The sequence below is a fragment of the Tiliqua scincoides genome, chromosome 1, assembly GCF_035046505.1.
Source record: "Tiliqua scincoides isolate rTilSci1 chromosome 1, rTilSci1.hap2, whole genome shotgun sequence".
NCBI lineage: Eukaryota > Metazoa > Chordata > Lepidosauria > Squamata > Scincidae > Tiliqua > Tiliqua scincoides.
Window position 1 is genome coordinate 133,313,250 of NC_089821.1, and position 23,979 is coordinate 133,337,228.

A 23,979-nucleotide genomic window follows, 5' to 3' on the forward strand; every position below is an offset into this window, starting at 1 on the left:
AACTGATTCCAAAAGTTAGGGGTCACCATAAAAAAAGACTGCTTAGTGATGGCCATCAACCTGATGGTGAGACTGCCAAGAGGTTTTTGTCCCCAGATTTCAATGAGTGGGAAGGAATATAAAGAGGGAAGGCATTCTCTTAATATCCTGGACCTAAACCATAAAAAAGCTTTAAAGGTATTCAAGGTATTCCTACCTTGGAATTATCCTGAAAACAAACTGGCAACCACTGGAGCTCTTAAGTCATTGTGTGTTGCCTACAGCTAACCCCAGATATGAACCTGAGTGGGGCAACCAAAAGCGTAACCCCATCATGTGGATTGAGTTCGCATTTATTCACCCTCATCCAGAACAGAAGACCATTTGCAGAACCAACATGCCACCAATTTCTAAAAGACAGAGCCAGATCCATGCCATTTTGAGAAGCAGCATTCAGGCTCCACTTTAAAATGACTGCTTTCAGGACTGGCAGTTTGACGACAGGCTTCTGCCAAACTTTTACAATGTCAGGATGGAATCTGGTGTTTTTATGATGTGTTATGATGCATATATTTTTGTTATGCTGTAATAAATACATATTGGTCACTGATTCTTAGAAAACTTCTTGTTATTCTTTTTCCTCTTCCTCAGAATGCTAACAGTGGTTCCAAAACTGTGGGTCAGGATCCACCAGTGGGTCACAACCCAATTTTGGTGGGTCGCAAAACTGACAAGCTGATAAGAAGGAAAATGTTTTGAGTCCTATGGAAAGCAAAATGGAGCCTCATGGGCATGCTTACTCACAAGTAGGCAAACTCAAAGACCAGGCAAAGGGAAACACAAGGCCACCAGAATTGTTCCAATACAATAAACGCTCAACACACACTCCAGAAGGCAGCCCTCCCAACCATAGTAAAAAGGTTAAAAACTGGAAAAGTTAAGACAGTGTAGATGCAACGGTGACAGAGTTTTATTATTATTTGGTTATCAACATCATAGGCATGCAAATGAGCTTTCAGCTGTGTTCAGCTGATTCCCTAACAGACCCATCCTATTCAGCACTGGCACAGTGGAACAGTAGAACCACATGGCTCACACTGTATCCAGCACTAAAATGGAGCAAGCTGGAGGTTGTTCCCTTATGTTGAGTCCCAGTCTGCCCAATGGACCTACTTGGATCTGAGCAAACTAAATTACTGGTGCAAGTTCAAGAAGCCCTGTGTCGGGCTTTCAAACCCTGGAGGGGGGTTAGGATACAGCAGAGGTCTCTTCCGCCACCCTCACGCCCTCCTGGGTCTGAACCACCCCCCATGCCCCCAAACACCGCTCCCCGCCTCCATTCTGTTCTCTCCCATCCCTGCACCACTTGCACTGAACTCACCAGTGCCAGTGCCTATCAGTCTGGATTCGGCACTGGCAGGATGGCACACACATTGAAATTATCCTGAAAACAAACTGGCAACCATTGGAGCTCTTAAGTGCATTGCCTATAGCTAACCCCAGATATGAACCTGAGTGGGGCAACCAAAAACGTAACCCCATCATGTGGATTGATGTGGACTGCTTGGAGCTTCCTGCTTGCAAGTTGTTGCAATTGTGCTTTACAGCAGATTTGCACCAGTGCTGTACTAGAATCGGATCGGGCTATAAGTTTTTTTTCTACTTAAGCTGTTGTCACTGTTGTTTGAACTCCCTTCTGTCATCATCAAACCATGGCAAGACTAGGGCTTTGTTGACAAAAGTGGACATCTGGGAGCTATTAGTGTCTACCACACATACAGCAAATAAGTAACCTATTCAGATTCAGAAGAGTAGGCAGACCAGTCAGCAAAATCTTCAAAGGTAATCTGAAAACTGGGACTATTTTAAGGAGCCCATTACACCTGTAGAAGTCATTAGTAGCAAAAAGCCCAATCTCTGCCAAGAATGATCCGTAACAATGGTGAACTCAGTAATTACAGAGCACCCCTAACCCAAACTTAACAGACTGAAGGTGTGACTAACATTACATTACAAGTGCTGAAATACACTGGGAAACGCCCACATATTCATATATTATCCTCAGTGGGGCTAAAAGAAGCTGGGAGCTATTTCTAGTAGGAAAGCAGCAGGAAGGCAAAACTTCAGAATCCCTTTTTTCCCTGCCATGCTTCAGTTGTCTTCAAACTGCAACCTCAGTGACTACACTGTATGAAAAATCATCCCTAAAGAGAATAATTGAACTACATGTAAAGTGTAGTTCCATCCTTAGTCATCAAACAAGTCCAGATTTTGAACAATATTATTAAACTTTCCTCTAGTAAGGCATTAAATGCAATATCCACAAGAAAGGACAATATCATGAACTGGGTGTGACCTAAGGGAATAGTACTCATTACGTGGACTGCAAACCCCTATTTGAATTATTTAATTATAATTAAAATAGTTCTGAGCAAAGTCACCCAATATTTTGCAATAATTTGAAATTATGTCAGCATTGGAGGAGACCACTTTTCTTTTTCTTCCATGCTTACCACTGAGTAATGGTCTGTTGAGCATGTAGAAAGGTGGTAAATCTTCTATCTCTGATATCCGCTGGTATACTGCTCTAGATAGATGATCTCCATGGTACAAGCTCCCCAAGATTATGCTAGAGAAGAAAATTGGCTCCACAAAAAGGCTAAGTAATGCTCCTTGAATACCAAGCACATTCCACCTAAAGAGAAACAATTGTACCATTTTCAACAAAACATACAATTTCTATACATTAATAAGCCACATAAAGGTTGATTACTGGAAGAAGAGAGTGGAGAACAGGATTCTTTTCTGTGACTGCCTGTTCTTGCTTTCCCCCTCTCTTCTCTGATATGTTTAAAAATCAAATCAATTACAATTTCAGTTATTCCTAAAGTTCTTGGTTTATAATTAGTGATGAACCAAACCACTGTGCATTTTTCCATATTTTACACAATGTGGAATTTAACCCAATTCTCATGCTTTTTGGAGAATAAGTAAAAAGTGAAAGTATTTTAAATGGCATCTTCAACTAAACTTTTTTTTAATATTTAACTATTACAATCACTCACTGCCACCTGCACTACACAGAAATAAAAAAATACTACATAAGCTACCAGAAATACATATTTCAAAACATCACAATAAAGAGAAATAATTGCAATGGTTAATCAACAATATATGACCCAGAAATAAGACAAGGATGTCATGTTGGTTAGGAGACAAGCTCACCTAGCTATCTTATCACTGCATGACATGGTCAGTAATCTCTCCCCCTGCAAAACTCCATCCCATGTCTGGATTGTAGTTGTGGATCGGACCGGAATTGTTCCTTCCCCAGATTCAATTTTCGTCCGCAACTGTCCTCTTGCTTTTCGGTTTGGATGTCTGTCTCCCTGATCTAAGTCACAACAGTGGACAGGATCAGGAAATTTAGAAAAAAGTTACAGATTTATGTGCTTATAACTGCTTTGTTACAAAGCTTATTCACCATCGTGTTGCTCATTTATTTGCTAACAACAATTCAGAGAACAATGAACAAAAGTCACATAGGCTAGAGCAATTAGAGCAGTTGATGGCAGCTATTGCTTCTGTTTTTATTGATTTTGTGCCTGTTCCTTTATTGTATTGTTCTTATCTTTGACTCTATACTAACACATTGAATTTATGTTAAAGGCAGTTTATAAATTAACATAATAAATAAATAGAAGTAGTAATGCACACTGAGAAACTCAGCAAGTATTTGGTTAATACCAGTGCTTTTTTGTAAATAAAAAGGTGCAGGAACTCACAACTTGTCAATCTTTTATTTATTTATTTATTTTTAAACCATTTTTTATTGGAGAAATAAAATATTTTTATGTGCTTCCCCCCCTAAAGATTAATTTACTTCTGAGTAGACATGCATAGGATTGGGCTGTCAATCTCCACACCCCTTTCCCCCTAGCTATTTTTTCTACACATGGGGAAAAATACTATACAGGTACACTTGTAGCATGTAGTGTGGCACCACTTCCAGGAGAGGAAGCAGTGAATGGATTCCAAAAAATGGCTTACATGAGTTCCATGTAATAAAATTACTCTAAGCAACTGTGGGAGTAAGAACAAAAAAGGAATTCTTACAGGAGAGGAATTCTTAGGTGCACCTAGAAACAGCTACGTTTGCAAACAAGCGATTAAATATGGTTTAATTCAGGTATCAGAATACTCTGTGTCTTTGGGAAGGCGCTTGGCATGCAATTGTATGTTCTCTGCTGCCCTGAGCAGCTGCTGTGCATTGCTGGAGAGGAGCTGCAAACGCTGGCTGGCGGAGGGCATGCTTGTGGGGGAAGGATGAGGAGGATCTCTGGCAAGGCTGGACAACACATTGTACACACGTAGAATCCCTTTTCACCTGCCTTTAGCATGTGAAAAAGGGTGCAGATATATATCTCTGCCAGGATTAAGAGCCCAATCCTAGGTATGTGTACTCTGAAGTATCATTCTAGTCAATGGAGCTTACTCCCAGGAAAGTGCCTAGGATTGCAGCCTAAGAGCCCAATCCTGTGCCTGTCTACTCAGAAGTCAGTCCCATTAGAGGCAGTGGGGCTTCCTCCCAGGAAAGTGTGGAGAGGATGGCAGCCTCAGAGCCCCTCCTGTGCCTGTCTACTCAGAAGTCAGTCCCATTAGAGGCAGTGGAACTTCCTCCCAGGAAAGTGTGGAGAGGACTGCAGCCTCAGAGCCCCTCCTGTGCCTGTCTACTCAGAAGTCAGTCCCACTAGAGGCAGTGGGGCTTCCTCCCAGGAAAGTGTGGAGACAACTGCAGCCTCAGAGCCTTTCCTCTGCCTGTCTACTCAGGCTGCAAGGCTATGACACTTTCCTGGGAGTAAGCCCCATTGAACACAATGGAACTTACTTCTGAGTAGACATGCTTGGGCTCTCAGGCTGCAAGGCTATCCACCCTTTCCCAGGAGCAAGCCCCATTGAGCACAATGAGACATACTTCTGAGTAGACAAGCCTAGGCTCCTGCTGCAGATTGGCACAGGGCTGCACCAGCCAGCTTCCTTCCCCTCCTCCTCCGCCAAGCCAGTACCTGGGCGTTCCGTGGGTGCTGCAGCCCGTCTCCCTGGCTGGCTGGCTGTCCGTCCTCTGTGTCAGCAAGTGTCCCCCACGCCCTCCACCGGCTTGGAAGCTGCGCTGGGAAGCAGAGCGCGGGGAGAGGGGAGGCAGGCTGGGCTCAGGTGAGAGCTTGGAGATGGGGGCAGGAGGGTCATTGTGCGGTCAGGCAGGGGCCAGGCGCCCGCCCACCCTGCACCCCCCATCACCCACCCAGCGAATGCCTCTATTTTGCTTCCCCCCTCCTGGAATGCCTCCAAAGGGGAGGGGCCCCTGCAAAAAGGTGCCGGAACTCCGTCCCTCCGCGTTCCATTAGAAAAAAAGCCCTGGTAATACAAATTTACATCTAAGATTCTCTTGTTAAGGATCACTTCACACTTTCCAAGAGTCCTAAATTAGAGAATCTTTAATTTTTTTCTTTAAGTATTCTATCTTTAAATCAAAAATTCTAAACTGACTTACAAAAGTGATACAACATATTGCTTTCAGAAGGAATGTGTTGCATATGATCTTACACACATGTAAATTCCTATGTGCCATGCATTGTTGCATACTATGACCTATACATGCGTAACAAATTAATTCCTACACAGAAATGCTCATATGTGGGAATTTTGTAATGTATGGTTTGGCTTTAAGCTGTCAGCCTTTCCAGATAATTCTGCTTTTATAATTATGAAGAAATATAGATATTCTAGAAAAGAAATGCCCTTTGCAAACTTTAGTTGTCAGGAAACAATTTTATTTCAAAATATCTGTTAGTAAGCAAAACTGATCATACCCTCTTGGGCTGCCTCATGTGGTGAGAAAATTCGAGCATCACCACATGGAGAGGTGCTGATGTAGAGATGAAATTGCACATTTTCTTTCAATTTAAACCCTCCTTGTTCTGATTTGATAAAAATAGATTTCTGTTGATCTTCCTTATTACTGAAATAAAAAGAGGAGGTATTATGCAAAAGAATGTTCTAAATACAGTAAGCAAGTCTCAAAGTTTAGCATATCTAGATATTATGGTGTAATAGCATATCTGTTATACTTAACCAAAAGAAAGATGTGCCAATGCCTAAGAAATGTTAATTGAGCCTTCGATTCCTACATTGAACTTCAAAATTATTTCTAAAAAATTATCTGTTTTCAAATATTTTCCAGAGTACTTTTGCACACCAACTATTATCCGCTAAATTAAAAAATGGGACATGGCACAGAAAAACAGATGATAGCTGTCCTCCACCATGCTATAGCATGCAGCCACACCAAAAAGCTGTACACTGCATGCTATTGGGGGGGGGGGGGTAAATGGGAGGTAAGTAAAAAAAAAAAAAGGAAAGCTTTAATGCTGGGATGAAGCATAAGCTTGGTATAGTCCTCATCCTCAGTAAATAAGTAAAAAAATTTTTACTTACCTACATGTAAGCCTCAGGCTGCCTATGGGTCTCCTTGGACATACATCGCCCATTTTGGTGGTGTATGTCCAATGAGAGAAAAGGGAAAAAGGAGGTTTTCAAAAGAGGGGATAAGATCCGATGTGCATGCCTGCTGCCAGATCCACCTGTCCCATCCCCTTCCTGCCTCCAGTTCCTCCCTTGAAATACCCTTTTCCTTCCCCTCTCCACTCCCGGCATGCCCCCATCACTGATATACTGGCACCAAGGGATTCAGGAGGGCAGCCGCCATGCAGCTGGCACCACTCATCAGGTAGTCACCAGCCAAGTAGCATGTTGCATTTTGTGATGCTGTAAGTTGGGCTGCACTGCCGGAACCCGAGTACCAGCAACTTAGCCTGATGACAGGATTGGGTCATGAATATATTAAGAAGCATAAAGCTGATAAGTAAGTAAACTAAATAATATAATACTTACATCAGCGTGATAGCACACACATTTTCAACAAAAGAAAGCTTTAATGCTGGGATGAAGCATAAGCTTGGTATAGTCCTCATCCTCAGTAAATAAGTATAGAAAGCAATTTTGCAGAACCAGTAAAATATATAGTATGTAGCATTTGAAACCACCTTAAGCTGTGACTATATTTTGTCCATTTTTATCCATTAGAACCTCCCACATTTTGTCGTATCACCTTTTGACTTTCTGTATACCCACTGAAAACAAAACAGCACTATCAGCACTTCTTTAATTTAAGGGACTATCTCTAAGAAGTGTCAAACTAGGAATTACACAGGCATTCTGTGATTGAAGCTCTCCACATCTTTTTTTAAAAAGCTGCCATGGGGGTCCCTCAACAGGACCATGGGGCAGGAGTGAGCAACCTTTTGCCGCCAAACTGCTTTCAAGATGCAACCTGTGTCCCCACCCTGTAAAGCTGCTATTGGAACAGAAAGGAAAACAAATAGACATACATGTGGGTGCCTGAATGTTTTCTTTTTCAAGATTAATAGCAGCTAAGGCAGGTCAGAGGAACAATTTTTATTGGGGAATCAGGAGAGAGGGTGATGGGTTAAACCCTTCCTACCTCTGCAATGGCCCCAGTCCAGATCACACAACAGGTCCTTGCAGCTGCCTTTTGAAAAAGAAAAAGATGTGGGAAGCTGCAATTATAGCACTCCTACGAAAACATTTAATTTAGCACAACAAAATCCAGTAATGCAGATAGAGGTTTGAGGAGTAAAGAATAGCCTGTGATTTTCCAAATATGATCCAGGATTTTTGCCCAGTACCTCTGGATCTTAAGGACATGAACACTAGTAATGCAAGAGAGTTAGCCTTTCCGCAAAGAGCCTTCTCTAGGTGCTGTGCGTCTGAAACTCCCTCCCCTGCTATTTTTAAATGGACTATAAGGACTATTTTTGTCAGCATTTAACATTTAAGCACGTAATTGTTGATGCCATTTCTGATGTTGAACACTGTTATTTCTTTGTCTTATCGTTACTGTTTTATCTTATTGTTGTACATCACCTTAGGAAGTTTTTTACCCTGAAAGGTGAAAGGATCTCAATTATTCATAAGAATAATTACTTTATATCTGGTAACTAACACCATATTCTGAGCAGTTTACATTTATCTGATATTCAGAAAAGAGGATTAAATATAAGCATAGAACAGCCCATTAACTAGTTTGAACTTTTTTTAATTATTTTTGAAGGCTGAAACAGTTATTTGCTATGGGCTTGGGATAGCCCCTTTCTTCTGAAAGCCAATAATGCACACTTCCCTGCAAGCTCATTTAATCTATAAATGTTGCCCTCTCTCCATACTTCAAAAGAGTCAATGAAGGCAATATTAAACAACTGTTGGACTAAGAAAGTAGATGTAAAGAAAAGGACTGGTTCTAGGACTCTGTTCTAACTTTTGTGTTCCTGTCAGCCAAGAACAGCTGACACAGGTTTGTATTTTCCATCCATGCAATTTTCTCTAACATAAATTCATCTGTGAACATGTGCTCAATACAAGCTGCCCTAAGCTTCCCAGTACTGCAGGGTACAGCAGTGCCGAAATGGTCACAGCTGTATCCTGCAGGGCCTGATGGTGTTGCAATACTCATTGAAAACATTTTTGTTCTTCAGCCCAACTGGTAGAATGAAGAATGCCTGGATCTCTTGTAAATTTGACTTGTTGCTACTGGATTGTATCCTAACTAAATGTCACTGAAATCAGTTAGACAAGTTAGTTGTAACTAAGCTACATTAATGTCAATGGTGCTTAGTCAGGATTTACTTTCTTTGGATTCAACTCATGGGCTGCATTTTCTAAAATTGTGATTGTTTTAAATTTTTGTTGCTGTTAATTGCCAGGGGAGTTTCACAAGCAATAGAAAGGCTGGGCATAATTTTTTTAAAAGAAAAAACAAACACCAAAAAAAACTTCTGCCAGCATTAGGACCCAGGCATCTTGTTAGCTGCTGTCATCAGAGCAGGCTTTTAACACAATGTGAACCTAATTCAAAGTAAGTGTGCTAAATGGTGGGGTTCAATGCTAGATTTGTTCTGTAAACTTACCTTAAGAGCAATTCAAGTTGTGTATAGAGAAATTTAAGCAGGCACCTGCGAGCTATGATTTCTGCATGGCAATCATTCAATGCAAGACCACGATCACTCATGTATTCTCCATTAATACACTTTGTTCCTGTAGAAACACTTATAACCTGAGCATCTTTCACATCCGTACCTGGAAAATATGTTCCAAGGGAAAATAATCTATTAAAACTTTTATTTCTTAAAATGCATATTCAGTTGCACAGGCTAATCTGATTTGATAGCTTGATGAATCAAACTACCGAACCAGATGAACTTCAGGTATACACTTCCTACTAAATTAAAAATTATTTTGTCCTGCCTTTCCCCCTCTAATGGCAGCTTCTAATTTCCCAAGGAGGCTTACAATCCAACAATAGAATCTAATAATATCAACAGAATCATACATATCAACCAATCAGACATATTTCGAAGGCATACACGAGATGGAAATGGAACCACAGTAAGATAGGTACATGCAATTTGTTTTTCGACTTGTGAACAATATGAATGTTAAGCAAATTATTAAGATCTATACGATCTAGATTCTATGCCTGATATTGTCAAAGCAACACTTAAGTCTACCTGAAGTCAAATATCACATCCATGCATCTTCATACAGTGAAATACCATCTTTTGTTCATACATTTCTTAACTTTATAATTATCTTTCTCCCTGGGTTGTTCACACAGTTAGATCATTACACAGAGTCAAAGTACAAGATAATGGAGGACAACCTGTTAGTTTAAAAACAAGTCTGCCCCATTACATATAAAGCAGGAGTGGATATGTCCAATTTTTAGTAAAAGAAGGCACACAGCAAAGACTACTAAATTCTCCCATACACAAATATGGTCCCCAGGTACTTTTCTCTGTAGCTACTCTAATGCTAGAAATGAACTTGCCAAATAAGTTGCAGGTTCGCTTTTCCTCTCCTCCTCTCCTTGTTTCTCACAATTACCACATGAACTCCCCTTGTTAGCACCTGTGCAGACGCAGGATTTGATGAAACTGTATGAACAAGCTTCAGAAATTGTCTCAAATGGTAAGTAAATAGAAAAGGCTTTTTTGCTCATTTATTAAAAGAGAAACCAGTGATCTGTACAAGTAATTGAGCAAGACACAATAACATGCTAAAATAAAATGTACATACACATTTGAAGAGTAACAATTCTGACTTGATTTCACTGTCAATTTTATACATTATAAAATCATTATTTTAAGGAAAGCAAAATGTTATATCTCAAATATGTATAAAAATGTTATTTGTACACCAATAGGGAACAAAGCACCAAATCAGCATGCTGTTTTGTTTTTACCTGTTGTCATGACAACTCCAGCAAGTACTTTTCTACGAGCATGGGGTGATGTAAAATTATCTGTCAAATCGCTGAATTTATCTACTACCAAACGTGCAACAGCATCAGCTAAAACCTGCAAAATCACAATAATATTTTACTACGCAACAAAGCAAATCTGCTACTAGTTATAAACACTCAGCTCTAAGAAATGCCTTAATTTCTGCAATAGATTTCTGCAATAATATATTCCTAATGTTTATCACAATTAATTAGTGCCAATATTTCGAAACACCACTATCCACACCCCTGAGATATTCCTTTCAGATCATGCTGCATTTTCACGGCAGTGTTTCATTCCTACCATGGAACAGAAACTCGAATGAAATGAGTGAGGATGCATACTTAATATTAACACACATTTTCTTAATAAATAAATATTTTAAGTAAATACATTTTTAAAATATGAGGAATACTTATGGTCTAGTTCCACAGGTCATCTTCCTTAAACCATATACAGAATTTAATTGATAAGAAATTACCGTGGAGTACTAAATGATCGAAGTGCTATGAAAGTGTTGTGCACAGAGGTCAGATCTGGGTCCATTATCATTCAGCATATTCACAGGTGACTTGAATGGAATGTTCAGGACTATTATTAAATCTGCAGGTTGAATTTGAAGGGAGGGACTGCAAATAATTTGGTGAACAAAATGAGATTTTTTTAAACTATCCTAATAAACTAGAGAGCTGATCTGTTAACAATAAAATATAACTGAACACGGATAAAAGTGATGCATAGGAAAGACAACTACTACTACTACAATTACTACTATTATGGGGACATAAAATGGTAGATACCTGACTAGGTAACATCACCAATAAGGATTTTGAAATTAAAGTGAATTACAAACAGATAATATGTCAATAATGAGCTGCTTTAACATAAACATAAAGCACATGATTGCATGTATCAACTGAAGCATCTGAGTGATGACAATTTCAGTCAACTCAGATAAAGGCACTTTTTCAGCCCTTCGTGCTTCAACTAGCCCCTCACACCTAGTGTCCTCAGATGAGTTTTGCAAACCAAGGCAACAAAAAAATCCATGTTGCTGGTCAATATTGTTTTTATGAATGACTTGTAGAAGTAGATTTATGCAATTGTTTAGAAACACCTGATTCTGCATAGGACTGGGTTGTAAATCACAATACTGAACCTGCTGCAAAGAAGGTTAATATTAGTTTATAGTTCTCTCTAGTTACAGAGGTGAAACATTTGTTCAGCACAAGAAGAAAAGCTTATCATGAGCAAACCAGCTGCAGCTAATCTGCATAAATGTGTCATATGTTGTATATCACTTTCAGGAACAGTGCAAATACCAAACTACAACTAGAGATCATTTTGCTGTTTCTCTACAATGCTCTAAGTCAGTCATGGTTATCACTAGGCTGAAAATTGACTCATCTCTTGGAAATCTTGAAAAAAAATTGTTGCAATGAGATGCAGTGTTGGCCAATGGCTTCAATGGCCGTAAAAGGGGATTAGAGAATTTCATGGAGGACAAGTCTATTAGTCATGACAATTACTGGACATAGGAAGGAGACCACTGCCCCCATGACCTCCTTTTTGAGTTTCCCAGAATAATCTGGTTGGCTACTGCTGTAAACAAGGTATTGGACTACATGGATTCAGAGGAGCTTTTCTTATGTTCTTATGACAGAAAGCATGAGCAATGAAACATGTAATTTCTTCTGTTGGCCATGGTGTTTTCAAATATACCTTGTCAAGGGGAAGGCATGAAAGAAGGTTCCAAATACAGTAATAAGTACTATAATGTGGTTTCAGTATAGCATTCTTTATTCAGAGTGTAATTTTTAACTGCATTATAATAAATAAAATACATAAAACCATTCAAAACTTTGGTACAGAAGAACACAGCTATCTGTGTGGTGTTTTCAGTTGACAGAAGCTGACTATTCTGGCTAGTGCTGTGCCAATGAGAGGTGTGCATTCTAGCTACTATGGACCAATCACTCGATACCAGGAACTGCTTTGGGAGAGAAAACAGCAGGCAAGGCGATCTACCCTAGGTGCCTTCCTCAGCAAGTAGCCTGCAGTTCTCACAGATGACTCACAACCTGACATCCTCGGGGAAGGAGCTCTTGCCATTATCTTCCACCACTGCAATGTAGGGGGTGTGACATAACATGCTATGACATACTACACTAGTAAATACAATAGTACAGGGGATCCCATATCAGCAGATCCCATATCCGCAGATTCAGTTATCCGCAGATGGGGTCTGATCCCCCCCCCCCCCCGAATGCACACCCCCTCCAGAGGAGCTTTGCTCCTCTTGACTCCCAGAGGAGTCCCTGAGGACAGCCATCCCTGGCCTCCGCCGGGCTCAGACTGAGCTTTAGAGCTCAAAACACGCGACTTCCTGTTTCTCCATGAAACTGGAAGTCGCGTGTTTTGAGCTCTAAAGCAGTTTTTCATCATTTGTCCTCTGCCATACCACTTCACATGGTTCACCTATTGGAAGTACTGCCAGAAGTAACTGGCGATTATATCATTGCCAGTTACTTCTGGGTTGGAAGGCCAGATATGACATGACATGACATGACAAACACCAGGCTCAGGGCGGATAAAGAGAATCTCACCACATAAGACTATGCACAACTACTCAGATGTAAATAACGAATGTATTCAATGGGGTTTACTTTGAGCTTTGGAGCTCTTCCCTCTTCCCTCCTGCTATCTGTTGTGTCACATTCCTGGTCTCACTGCCAGGCAGCAGGTGTTTGGGGATCCTGGAGTACTACCTCAAATACCAATGGTGGTACCTGTACTACTGGTTGAGAAATGCTGATCTAAAGCTCAGTCTGAGCCCAGCAAAGAAAGGGAGGGACATCCTCAGCCTCTGTTGAGCTCGGAAGCCCCTCTGGAGGCTAGGGGAGGCGACCCCCCCCCCCGACTGCAGGGATGGGCATTGGCCCATATCCACAATTTCAGCTCTCTCGGAGTTCAAGGACCAGAGTAAATCTTTGCAGGGGTAGGGTGGAAAGCAGTGACACGATCCCTAGGATCACATCACTGCAGGGGACAAAGGGGCTTTTTTCTAACATACCTGAGTCCTTGCTGGCATCTCAGGGGTGCAGGCAACACCACAGAGCCCTCTGCAGGTCTCCCTGCACCTCTAAACACTGACAAAATGTGACTGCAACCCAGAAGTGGGTCGCTATCACATTTTGTCAGTGTTTAGAGGCACAGGGAGCCCTGCAGAGGGCTCCACGGGGTTCCCCACACACCCCAAACACCAGTAGGAACTCAGGTATGTTTTTTAAAAGACTCTATGTCTCCCACAGTAGCATGATCCTGGGGACTGTGTTGCTGCCTTTTCCCCTTCCCCACCCCTTAAGGGGGCAACAGCAGTGCTACTCAGATTGGTGGGTTGCAACCCATCAACCACTGGTCACAACCCATCAAACCACTGTAAAGACTGCTTTACAGAAGAATAAGCATATTCTTCTATATACCATTGAAGTAAACAAAAGTGAAGGTTAAGCAATTGGGAGTGAGCTTCAGGTTTGCATGTTCTCTCCTGCCAAGATCTTCCATTCTACAGCACCTATTCCATCCCCAAGCTCTTTGCTGTAATTTACAGAGAAATGCTATGCATGCTTAGCTGTAAATATTGTATTCAAATCAGTGGGACCTACTTGGGTGTAAGTGCATTTAAACCAAGTGGGACTCATAGCAGCTCCCTAAGTTATAAATATGTCAGTTACAGACATCTAAGTCACAGGTGGCTGTATTGGTTGGTGCTTCTGTGCAGGCACAGTCCATCCGTCATGATGCTTTTGTGCAAGAGCAAGAGCACTTGTCTAGCAAGAGCTGGCTGTTTTGACTACCATATGTTCCAACTTTCAAACACACCTCCAGAACAAAACCATTATGTATATTAGGGACTAAATATATTTCTGAGTAGACATGAATAGGATTATGCTGTGCTTTATCAGCAGCAGCAAGTCAATACTACCAAAGGTTAATTCACTATCTCATAAGCCCTGTGTTACATCAGTACCAAGACATCACGACAAAAGTTGGTTATGGGAATTTTTGAGTTTAAGGACTTTTTAGGTTTGGAAGTTTTTTCTTAGTACAGAATGCTTATCAATTAATGATATGTTTGCCAAATTTTAAAATAATATTTTAAAAGTAATATTTACTTCAAACTTCTTCTCAACAAGGTAGCTTTCAAGTGATAAAATCTCAACAATTGCTTCCTTCATTAAAACGAATCCAACATCCATTGTCTACTGACAATGCATCGGCCGAGTTCTAATGTCTTAGACTATAAGAAGAATTGATTTGCTGAATTATTCTAAAGTACTGATTCTCAGAGCCAAAACAATGTTGTGCAGTCAGTTTTCTAGTTCTGAAGAATGTGTCCCAGGATGATTTCTGTGATGCATAGTTGAGATCATTCAAAATCTTGCAGTCTAAATTATCAAATTCCCAGGACAAATTTGGGCTGTTGCTGGCCCAGTTTAGCTGTAACACTAAAGCAGGTTTCTAGTAGCTACCTTCTGTCACATGAGAGGAGAATGAAATAGAATAATAGTTCCGCATTCTATATAAATTTAAAGAAATGGGACTTGTTAATTTAGTTAATTATAGAACAAACCATTGTAACTCTAGAGCACAATCCTAACTTGCACTGGAACAGGCAGGCTAGGGGCATCCAGAGCAAGTTTGGGGCTGACTACAGGCCACGCCAGGCCAAAGGGAAACATTTCCCCTTACCCATATAGCACTGCAGCAGCCCCAATGGTTCTACTCAGATCTGCACCACCTCATCAGGTGGTGCAAATCCAAGCAGCCCGGGACTGCACTGGGCTGCCCAGGAACGGGGTCAGGATCTGGCATAACTGCCTCCTGCTCCCTGCCTGCTCATGGTTCCACCCACTGCCCACCCTCCCCCGCCCCTCCTCGTCCTCCCCAGACCCCTGCATCGGCCGAGTTCAGCTGATACAACTCACCTTCTTCCCAGATTCTGCGGCAGTGCAGGGAGGCAGACGCACATCGGCGCGCAGGTCTATCTCCCAGGAGAGTGTCACAAAAGTGCTTTATGGCACTTTTGCAACACTCAGAGGTCAGTGCAAGGGACTTGCATCGGCCCAAGTACATTATAGGATTCCTCCCCTAGTTAGTTAAAAGACCATAACTCCAAGTTTGTACACAACCTGAAATGAAGTTTGTTGTTAAATGAAGTTTGCCATGAGCAAGGTGGGGGAGGGGAGCAGATACAAGCGTGTTGTTCCCTTACACTCATCCATGCTGCAGTCCTAAAACAAGTTTAGCGTTACGTCTGAATTTGAATTTGGTCATTGAATTGAATTTGGTCATTGAATTTGGAAGAGGCGTTGCAAAGTGCCATAACCGTAACTGACTAAAAAACAGTTTTTGACTATTAAAAGATGTAGACTGGTTGTTGGGAAAACTTAATTTATGAAGAGATATAACAGGTTGCCTAAGCAGCATGCAGGATCTACAAAACTGGAGATTTTCCAGAAAAAGAAAGTGTTAGAGACCGTTTAGATCTCTAGGCTCTCCTGCCTCAGAATTTACTTGCACTATATGATCTAGAGGATTCTTTCCAAATCCCTACATCCTAGATTTGCATAAAAATATTTACTAAATAAGCATTGTAGTAAGAATATAAATTTAATTTGCAGGAGATTGAAGTCTCATTAAAAGTGATACAAAAAGCACTCACTTACGAACTGAGCCGTTGTCTGCCTTCCCAACAATATTTTAAGAATAGAGTGGAACATTCAGGAAAATTCTAAATTAACATTCTTGAAAGGATAAAAAAAATTGGTGTTAAGTTATAGAAGTTTACAACATAAAAGAATTTGTTATAATATATTAGGAAAATATATTTTTAAGCTTTGATAATCTATGTTTTAGGGATTTAAAAAATAAAGGTAATTAATGAAGTTTCATATAAATTATCTTTCTGATCATCTGAACGTCACTGCTAACTCTTAATTTGCAAAGTTCACTATAAACTTCGTAATAGCAGTTGTATAGAACTTGTAGCACAGGAACAAGACATTGTGGCTGGGTTCAGATGTCACGATAAATCATATTTAATCATGATTTAGAGTTATGCTAATACAAGGCCTTGGCCCTGTATGCAACCCCCAGCCCCACCCAGGCCACACACCCATAATGGAAGAATGTTGGCAAGTTCTGGTCATGGGATGCTTCCTGACAAAATTCTTTATTTAAAAAAAATTATATTTGATCTTTCTCACAGTATTCACGACAGTTTACAACACAGCAATTAAAAACATAATATACAAGTTAAACAAGAAATGAAGAAGAGCCACATTTAAAAAAAATCAACCAAGAATTAACAAGTACCACCACACACTAAAAACAATACATGACATCACAAGCAGGTCTACAGATGTTTGCCAAAAATATGGGTCCTCACCCACAGTTCAACAGAGAGGTATTAACTCTCTGCTTCGGTGACACTTCACAGGGCAGGGAATTTCATAAGGCTGGAGACCACCACAAAGAACATCGTCTTATGGTCGCCACCGACTGCACCTCAAAAAGAGGTTGGATGCACAAGAAACCCCACAGATGATCTTACAGAACATGTAGATTTACATGGGTGAGATGGTCCTTGAGATACTTTGGTCCTAAATTGTAGAGTGGCTTAGTGTGGGATCAGGGACTCCGAGAGGAATTTTATCAGGGGTTATAAATATTCTTTTGGGCCCCTTTCCAAAGGGGTCCAGAGGAAAGAGCAGGAAAAGGTAATGAGAGAATGGGCAGAACAGGAGGAGGAAGCAAAAGAGAGCAGGGGGAGAGTGGCAACAACCAGAAAAATCTTTGGAGTCCAGGTCTACACGCCTGCACAGTGTCAACAGCTAGATACACAGGTGTTCCCCACTTTCTAATGGTTTGTTTTTCAACCTTCTGCTCTTTCAACATATTTCAATTATATCTAGAAGTCATTCATTCAACGCATGCTTCACTCTTTCAGCCTCTCTCTGCTGGTCTAAAGGCTAAAATTGCCCTTCCTCGTGTTGATTTGCATATGACATGGCAATTCACACTTTTGGTATGTGTGTGTGAGAGAAAGCATGAATACCAACTTTAGCTTGGGTCCTATTCCCAGAAGGTATTAATGAGAATCCATTTGCAGAAATCTTTGTGTGATAGCAGGAATTTGCAAGATAAAAAGGCATTTCAATTTGCAAGTTAAAAAGCATTGGAAACATTAGTAAACTAAAAAAGATCTGGTTTCGCTTTTCAACAGTTTCCGCTTTTCACCATGGCTCCAGTCCCTAAGTCTCTCTAAAATCTTTTAAATAAAGAAAATTATTGCAGAAAATTAGCAACATATATAGGCTCACACTAGAATGGAAAGTGTCCTATGTGTACCAAAATTTACTACTTCAGCAGCTGTAGTCCTGCAGCTATGTCCCTGAGCTCCTATACACTCCTTCAAGGTTAGCAGATTCACAAGACAAAACAGCTACTATAGCAGGCCAGTTTCCTTCCAGATTTGACACTGTATTAAGGAGTATCAAGTATGCACTCTTCGACCGAGCAGATATGGCTTGAAGCAGCAGCCACTGCGCACCCAGCATCTCACGTAGTCAGCAAGTTCGGGTGAGATCAGAAAATGTAGGATTCCAGGAAATTTCTGGGCCCCCACCTTTGGCTCCTTGAACCCCTTTTTTACCCAGGGCCCAGGTACAAATTACACCCTTTACCCTCCTATCATGGAGGGTGTGGGATTGCCATTGATTGTTCACTCACTGTAAATGATACATCCATATAATGTCATTCATGAATAGTGGTCAAACTATTTTTCCTCATCCCCTCCCCCGCCTGAAAAATCTAACTTGTTCTGTGAAGATAGGTTAGCAGACCTTGCACTCAGACGAAGTGTAAATCTCTAATGCCCCTTTTCTGATTTTAAACAAACTGGAATTTGCCATTGTATCTGAAACTGGTTTTACATCCTGATTTTAAATGTGGTTAGAAGCAGCTGGGATTTAGATAAAATGACAAATCCAGTTTCTTTTAAACCAAGACTTCAAGCTGCAAATTTCCCCTTCCATTTGAAAAGAGGGAGGAACACACACAAACCCAAATCTGTGAGAGTAATACTAAACCATTATTAAACCATGGTTTAGCGTGACATTTAAACTCAGCCAGTATTTAAACTGAATCAAGGTAATCTCCAACACTATGACCAGGAACTCTATGCCAGTGGTTCTCAAATTAGGGCATCGAGATGCCCCAGCCAGAGAGCTCTGGCCTCTGTCCACTTTAAGGGGCGGGCAGGGGGGAAGGTAGCAACGTGATGTGCTAGATTGCGCCACTTTGGAAGGGTGCAGGGGCTTGCAGCCACTTACCAGAGCAGAGCAGCAGCCTCTGCAGGGCTCCCCAACATGCAGAGACAGTCAAAATCGTGGTTGTGACCATTTCCAGTTTCACAAATGCAAAACCGGAAGTGGTCGCAATCACGATTTTGAGGGTTGCCACATGTTGGTGAGCCCTGTGGAAGCCGGTGCAGGGGCTCCCTGAATCCCTGGGAAGCTGCTGCAGGCTCTGGTAGCAAGACCCTGTGCCCCTCCAAAGAGTGACTCCAAAGGCGGGGTTGCCTTTCCCCCGGCCCTGCACAAGCTTACTGTGATTCAAACTGGAGAGTCTGAGAACCACTGCTATATGCCATAGGCTGCAATAATACATGCACTTACCTGGGAGTAAGCCCCATTGACTATGATATGATTAATTTTGAGTAGACATGCATAGGATTGGGTTGTTAATCTCATTTTCATCAATTTCAAATAAATCATGACTTTTAAATTAATTTAATTTAGATCTTAGTCTATATGACCATGCTTATCAACGGCTTCCTGCCTCTTCCCAAAAGCTATGGCTAATGCATGCAGAAGGATGCATGCATGCTAGCTAGAAGTGGATACAAGACCATCTTTGTACCAATACACCCCTTCCTTAGGGATTTCACCATTATAATTTTGTTTTGTTTCTTCCTTTTCAGGGTGCCTATTTCTGTCCTTTAGTTGTGAGGTATAAAAAATGGAACTATGTACTGATATTTGGTGATGTCACAACATTGCTGGAATTTGGTGGGGGGGGGTGGTTGTCTAGGTATGGTGTTTGCCATGTGCCTCCCTTAGTGAAAGCAAATATATAAACATCAGTGCAATGAACCAGAAGAATTAAATAATATGCATGGAATTTTTCCTCCACCACAGCTGTATACTTTCTACAGAAGAAAATGACAACCATTCACTATTCAGCTCTAAGGCAGAAACTGAACAGATGCAATCAGGGGCACTATTGGGTATAGGCAAACTCTGCCTATTTAACAACCCAGGCTTTGCTGGCAGGGTGGGGGAGTTCAATTACTACCAAATATCAGAGCTGCAGAGTTGTGCCCCTGTATTTAGCTACATAGAGAATGAAATGCTGTAGGAAACTTATTGCTTTGTGAAGTAATTCCCATTCTTTCCTCATCTACTGCTTTTTTGCAGGAACACAGTAATGTTGAACACAGTTTTGTTGAACACAGTAATGACTATTATAAGCAAAACAGCACTGCTGTGTTCAAAACATAGATAAGATGGTTCACAGTGTCAGCACAGTACAATGCCTCAAATCATGATACAAGTGCACTGATACAAAACTGCTCTCCTATCCTAAACACTACTGTTTGTCTGCAGATGCTCATTTGAACAGACATACATTAACCACTGCTTGTTCCTCAAGAGTGGTAAAATATTCTAATCTTTTACAGCTTTTCTATCATGTCAAACACAAAATGCAATTAAAGGAATCAGAGATCTTTAATGTATAAGCAGATAAATTATGCAAATTGGCTAGAAATAATTAACTTGAAATGCAATTACAGCAAAGAATATCCACACACTGCTGTAATAAAGTACAGCAAGTATTTTTAATTACAAATTAGCATATCATATGTTCTATTAAAAACATGCACATATATTTGCTCACCTGTGGCAGGTGTAGTTGAAGACCCTCACTAGGAATGGGTTGGTGAGATGGTGTTTGATCCAGCTGCATGTTAAACAAGGATGCAAGAGCTGACTGAGCTGCCCGAGCCTTTGCAAGTTTTTTGTTTCTTCCAGATCCTTCAAACATTTGGCCATCTACTGACACTGCCATCACAAAATTCTTAGCATGACTTTCTCCACTTTCTGAAAGAAATTCATACTTTAACCCTGGTCGAAGTTCATTCAATATCATAACAGGGTTTTTCCCACTTGTTAACGGATATGGTGATGGAACAGGGAGAGATGACTGGATAAGGCTACTAGCCACAGCAGATGACAGACTGTAGTCTACACTGGAGCTAAAGGAACCATCTCCATTGGAATCCAGATAAAAGGAATGATCAGACTGGCCTGGATTTTCAAAACCATTGAAAAGTGTGTCTGGGAAATCTGCCTGGTCAGATGTAAAATCCGTATTTGCTGAAAGAGTTCTCCCCATTGCTAGATGTGCTTCAGACGCATTAGGAAACTGAACAAAAGACCTCAGAGCCTTCTCAGCTGCATGAAGTTTTGCTTTCTTTTTTGTAGGGCCAGAGCCTTCAAACACCTGCCCATTAACTTCTACTGCCATCACAAAAATCGGGGCATGAACTGGTCCTGTTTGGGAGAGAAGCTTGTACTGTAAACCCGGCTTAATTTCATTCAGCTGCATCAGGGCATTCTTGGGCAAGACAGGCCCTGGTGTTTTCTTCCTCTTCTTTGGGCGGAACTTGGAGTGGCCATTGTTCCCCTCTTCCAACAGCCGCTTTCTGCTGGTAGTGCCACCACCATTGGAGAGCTGATTCCCCTCCCCGGGACCTTGCATACTCCCATCTTTAGGTGAAATGTTGTCCATGTTGCGATTCTCTTTAACATCAGTGCTGCCTGAACCTGTGGTGCCCAGAAAGAGTAACTTACAATGCCTTCGTTGCAGGACCTTGTAAATGTAAAATTTACAGATTCCTTTATCTTTGCAACTGGTTAAGTGATGTGTGCTCAGATGTCAATATCTAGATTAGACACAATTAACTTTACTAGCCCAAAGGCATATATTGATTAAATATATAGGTACTGAATATTGGTAGATGCTGATAAAAAGTTCTCATTTTGAACCCAAAGCACCTGTTAATATTTATTATGTGCAATCATTTCCCCTGTGTTTCTTTGTTCAGTTTCTTTGTTCATTCAATATCAACACTAACTTTCAAAACATAAGAAATGCCCTGCTGGTTGACCTAGCCCAGCATTCTGTATCCAGCCGTAGTCTACCAGCTTCTTCTGGGAAGCCTACAAGCAGGAAAAAGGGTATACTTTTCTCCCACCATAGGTCCTCTGCAACTGTTATTCAGAGGTATACTGTGGCTAAAACTTAGCATGTAGCCATCACAACTAGTAGCCACTGACAGACCTCCATGAATCCATTGAAAAGAGTTTCAATCCTCTTTTAAAGTCATTCTAGGTAGTGGTCATCACTACATCAGTGGCAACAATTCAAAGATGAATTGTGTACTGTGTGAACTATCACATCCTTTTGTACATCCTGAATCTCCCACCAAAATCAGAATCCAGATGACAGCCACATACGACCATTCAGTTACTTACTACCACTCATCTGCATCCTGAGGAAGAATGCTCTTCATTTGAAAGGAACAAAACATGGCTATCAAAGTGCATCTTATGGCAAGATATTAACTTGCTTCTCATCTGCAAACATTCAAATTACTGGAGTCTGAGTACAGCTTCACACCTCCTGTGACAGCCAGGTCACATTGCTGCTCCCGTAGCGTTTCCTACAGTGAACTGACAATCAAAGATGATCAGAGACATATCCTTAAAAATCCAGGTGACACAACTGGTATAACTCTATTGTCACATAATGTGTGAAGCTGTTCCACGTAAATGGCATTTATTTCATAACAGTTACATTTTTATCTGAACTACAAGAACCTACACTCTCTCACATCCCAACCACACTGAATTCAAAATGCTTGAATGACCAATTTCTCATGGATTCAGCTAGAATCTTTCTATTCTAGTTGAACCTAGATCAAGCAACCTAAATCTATCTTTCTGTTTGTTATTTCATCATCTGCCTATGCATGCTAGAAGTACAAACTGGGAAACTGTCCCAGAGCTCCTCAGAACAACTATGAGATAAACTGTAGCAAGTGAAGTTTCCACAATAGTGGAGACCTTCTATCCTTACAAGAAAATGGCGGTCATCACAACAACCATCAGCCTTACCCCAAAACTGCAGTAGGAGAGGGATGCACAGACATGCTTCCTTCCTATCATCATGAGACTAACCCAAATATAGTAGAACTGAGTATACAATGCTGGCCTGCTAGGGAAAGAAATTTTGCTGGCTGAGGGGAAACCAGCAGCTTAGTATTATCACTTGATTCACTAATGGAAGATTCCCTCCATCTCAGTGATTACAGGGCAAAGAGGGAACTGTGCTCAGAGTGATTTTATTTCTGATTAATAGTTGCTCAACCACATGGTAATCAAAAGATATTGCCAAGAACAAAATTCAGTAAAATAAAAGGAGACTGACGTAAGAACTAAGTCTAGAGATTTGTGAAGGTGAAGATAGTGTAATCACACTGAGATAAGCGAAAGTACTAAACTGGAACAATTCAGAAGCATGGATACACAATTCTAGACAACATAATGGAAAACATAAATTATAGCAGGATCAAGACCAGAAATGTTACAGTAAGTGAAACACATTGGAACGGTAGCCATAACTGGAATAATGTGCAGATAACACAGGAGGAAAGATAGAATGTTATGGCATTAACACAACTGGCAGGTAAAAACTAAAGAACATTTAAAAACAGAGTATCTAGAGATCAACACTGACTTGGGAATTATGTTTCCCATTATCAAACAGCAGCACAACAGATTCTGCTTTAACAGTAACAAAAATAAATACTATCATTAATTGTGCCATTACATAACTTTGAAAAGTGACACCATTAATAAGGAGAAAAGTTTACCAAGGGCCCAATCCTAATCAACTTACCAGGACTGATGCGGCCAAAATGCAGGCCCAAGGGCCCAATCCTAATCAACTTTCCAGGATCAATGCAGCCAAAATGCAGGCCCAAGGTAAGGGAACAGACGTGCCCCCCCCCCACCACTGAATGCAGTGCACACCCTATTGGTACAGCTGCATCAGTGCTGGAAAGTTGGATAGGATAGAGTGGGCCCTGAGTTGGAAATGTTAAACAATGGTTAATAAAAATCACTTTGGAACAAGTGATAGTAAGAAGATCTAATTTGACCTGGCCTAATAACCATTTCCAACAGTGAAGAAAATTGATTCATAAAAGCAGAATTGTTTCAACAAAAGCAAATAAATATTTGAAGGCATGACTACCTATGCAATATTACAATATCAAAATATGCCATTATGCTGCAAGCACTAGCAAACATGTCACTGCAAACTGCTTAGAATATCAAAATTCAGTTAATGAAATATACTTGACCAATCACATTAAATTAAGCAGATACTA

General features: G+C 40.8%; 1 protein-coding gene across 2 annotated transcripts in view; it reads right to left on the reverse strand.

Annotated features, from left to right (window-relative positions):
- ADARB1 (adenosine deaminase RNA specific B1) overlaps window positions 1-23,979 on the reverse strand; it is an 82,797-nt gene that overhangs the window by 18,274 nt on the left and 40,544 nt on the right. For both annotated transcript variants that reach the window (XM_066631522.1, XM_066631575.1), the window contains 6 exons: window positions 20,421-21,349; window positions 10,358-10,472; window positions 9,024-9,192; window positions 5,850-5,998; window positions 3,205-3,373; window positions 2,493-2,674 (listed from right to left, as the gene is read on the reverse strand). In XM_066631522.1, coding sequence (XP_066487619.1) covers window positions 2,493-2,674; window positions 3,205-3,373; window positions 5,850-5,998; window positions 9,024-9,192; window positions 10,358-10,472; window positions 20,421-21,349 — 1,713 coding nt within the window. The remainder of the gene's footprint in view (window positions 1-2,492; window positions 2,675-3,204; window positions 3,374-5,849; window positions 5,999-9,023; window positions 9,193-10,357; window positions 10,473-20,420; window positions 21,350-23,979) is intronic.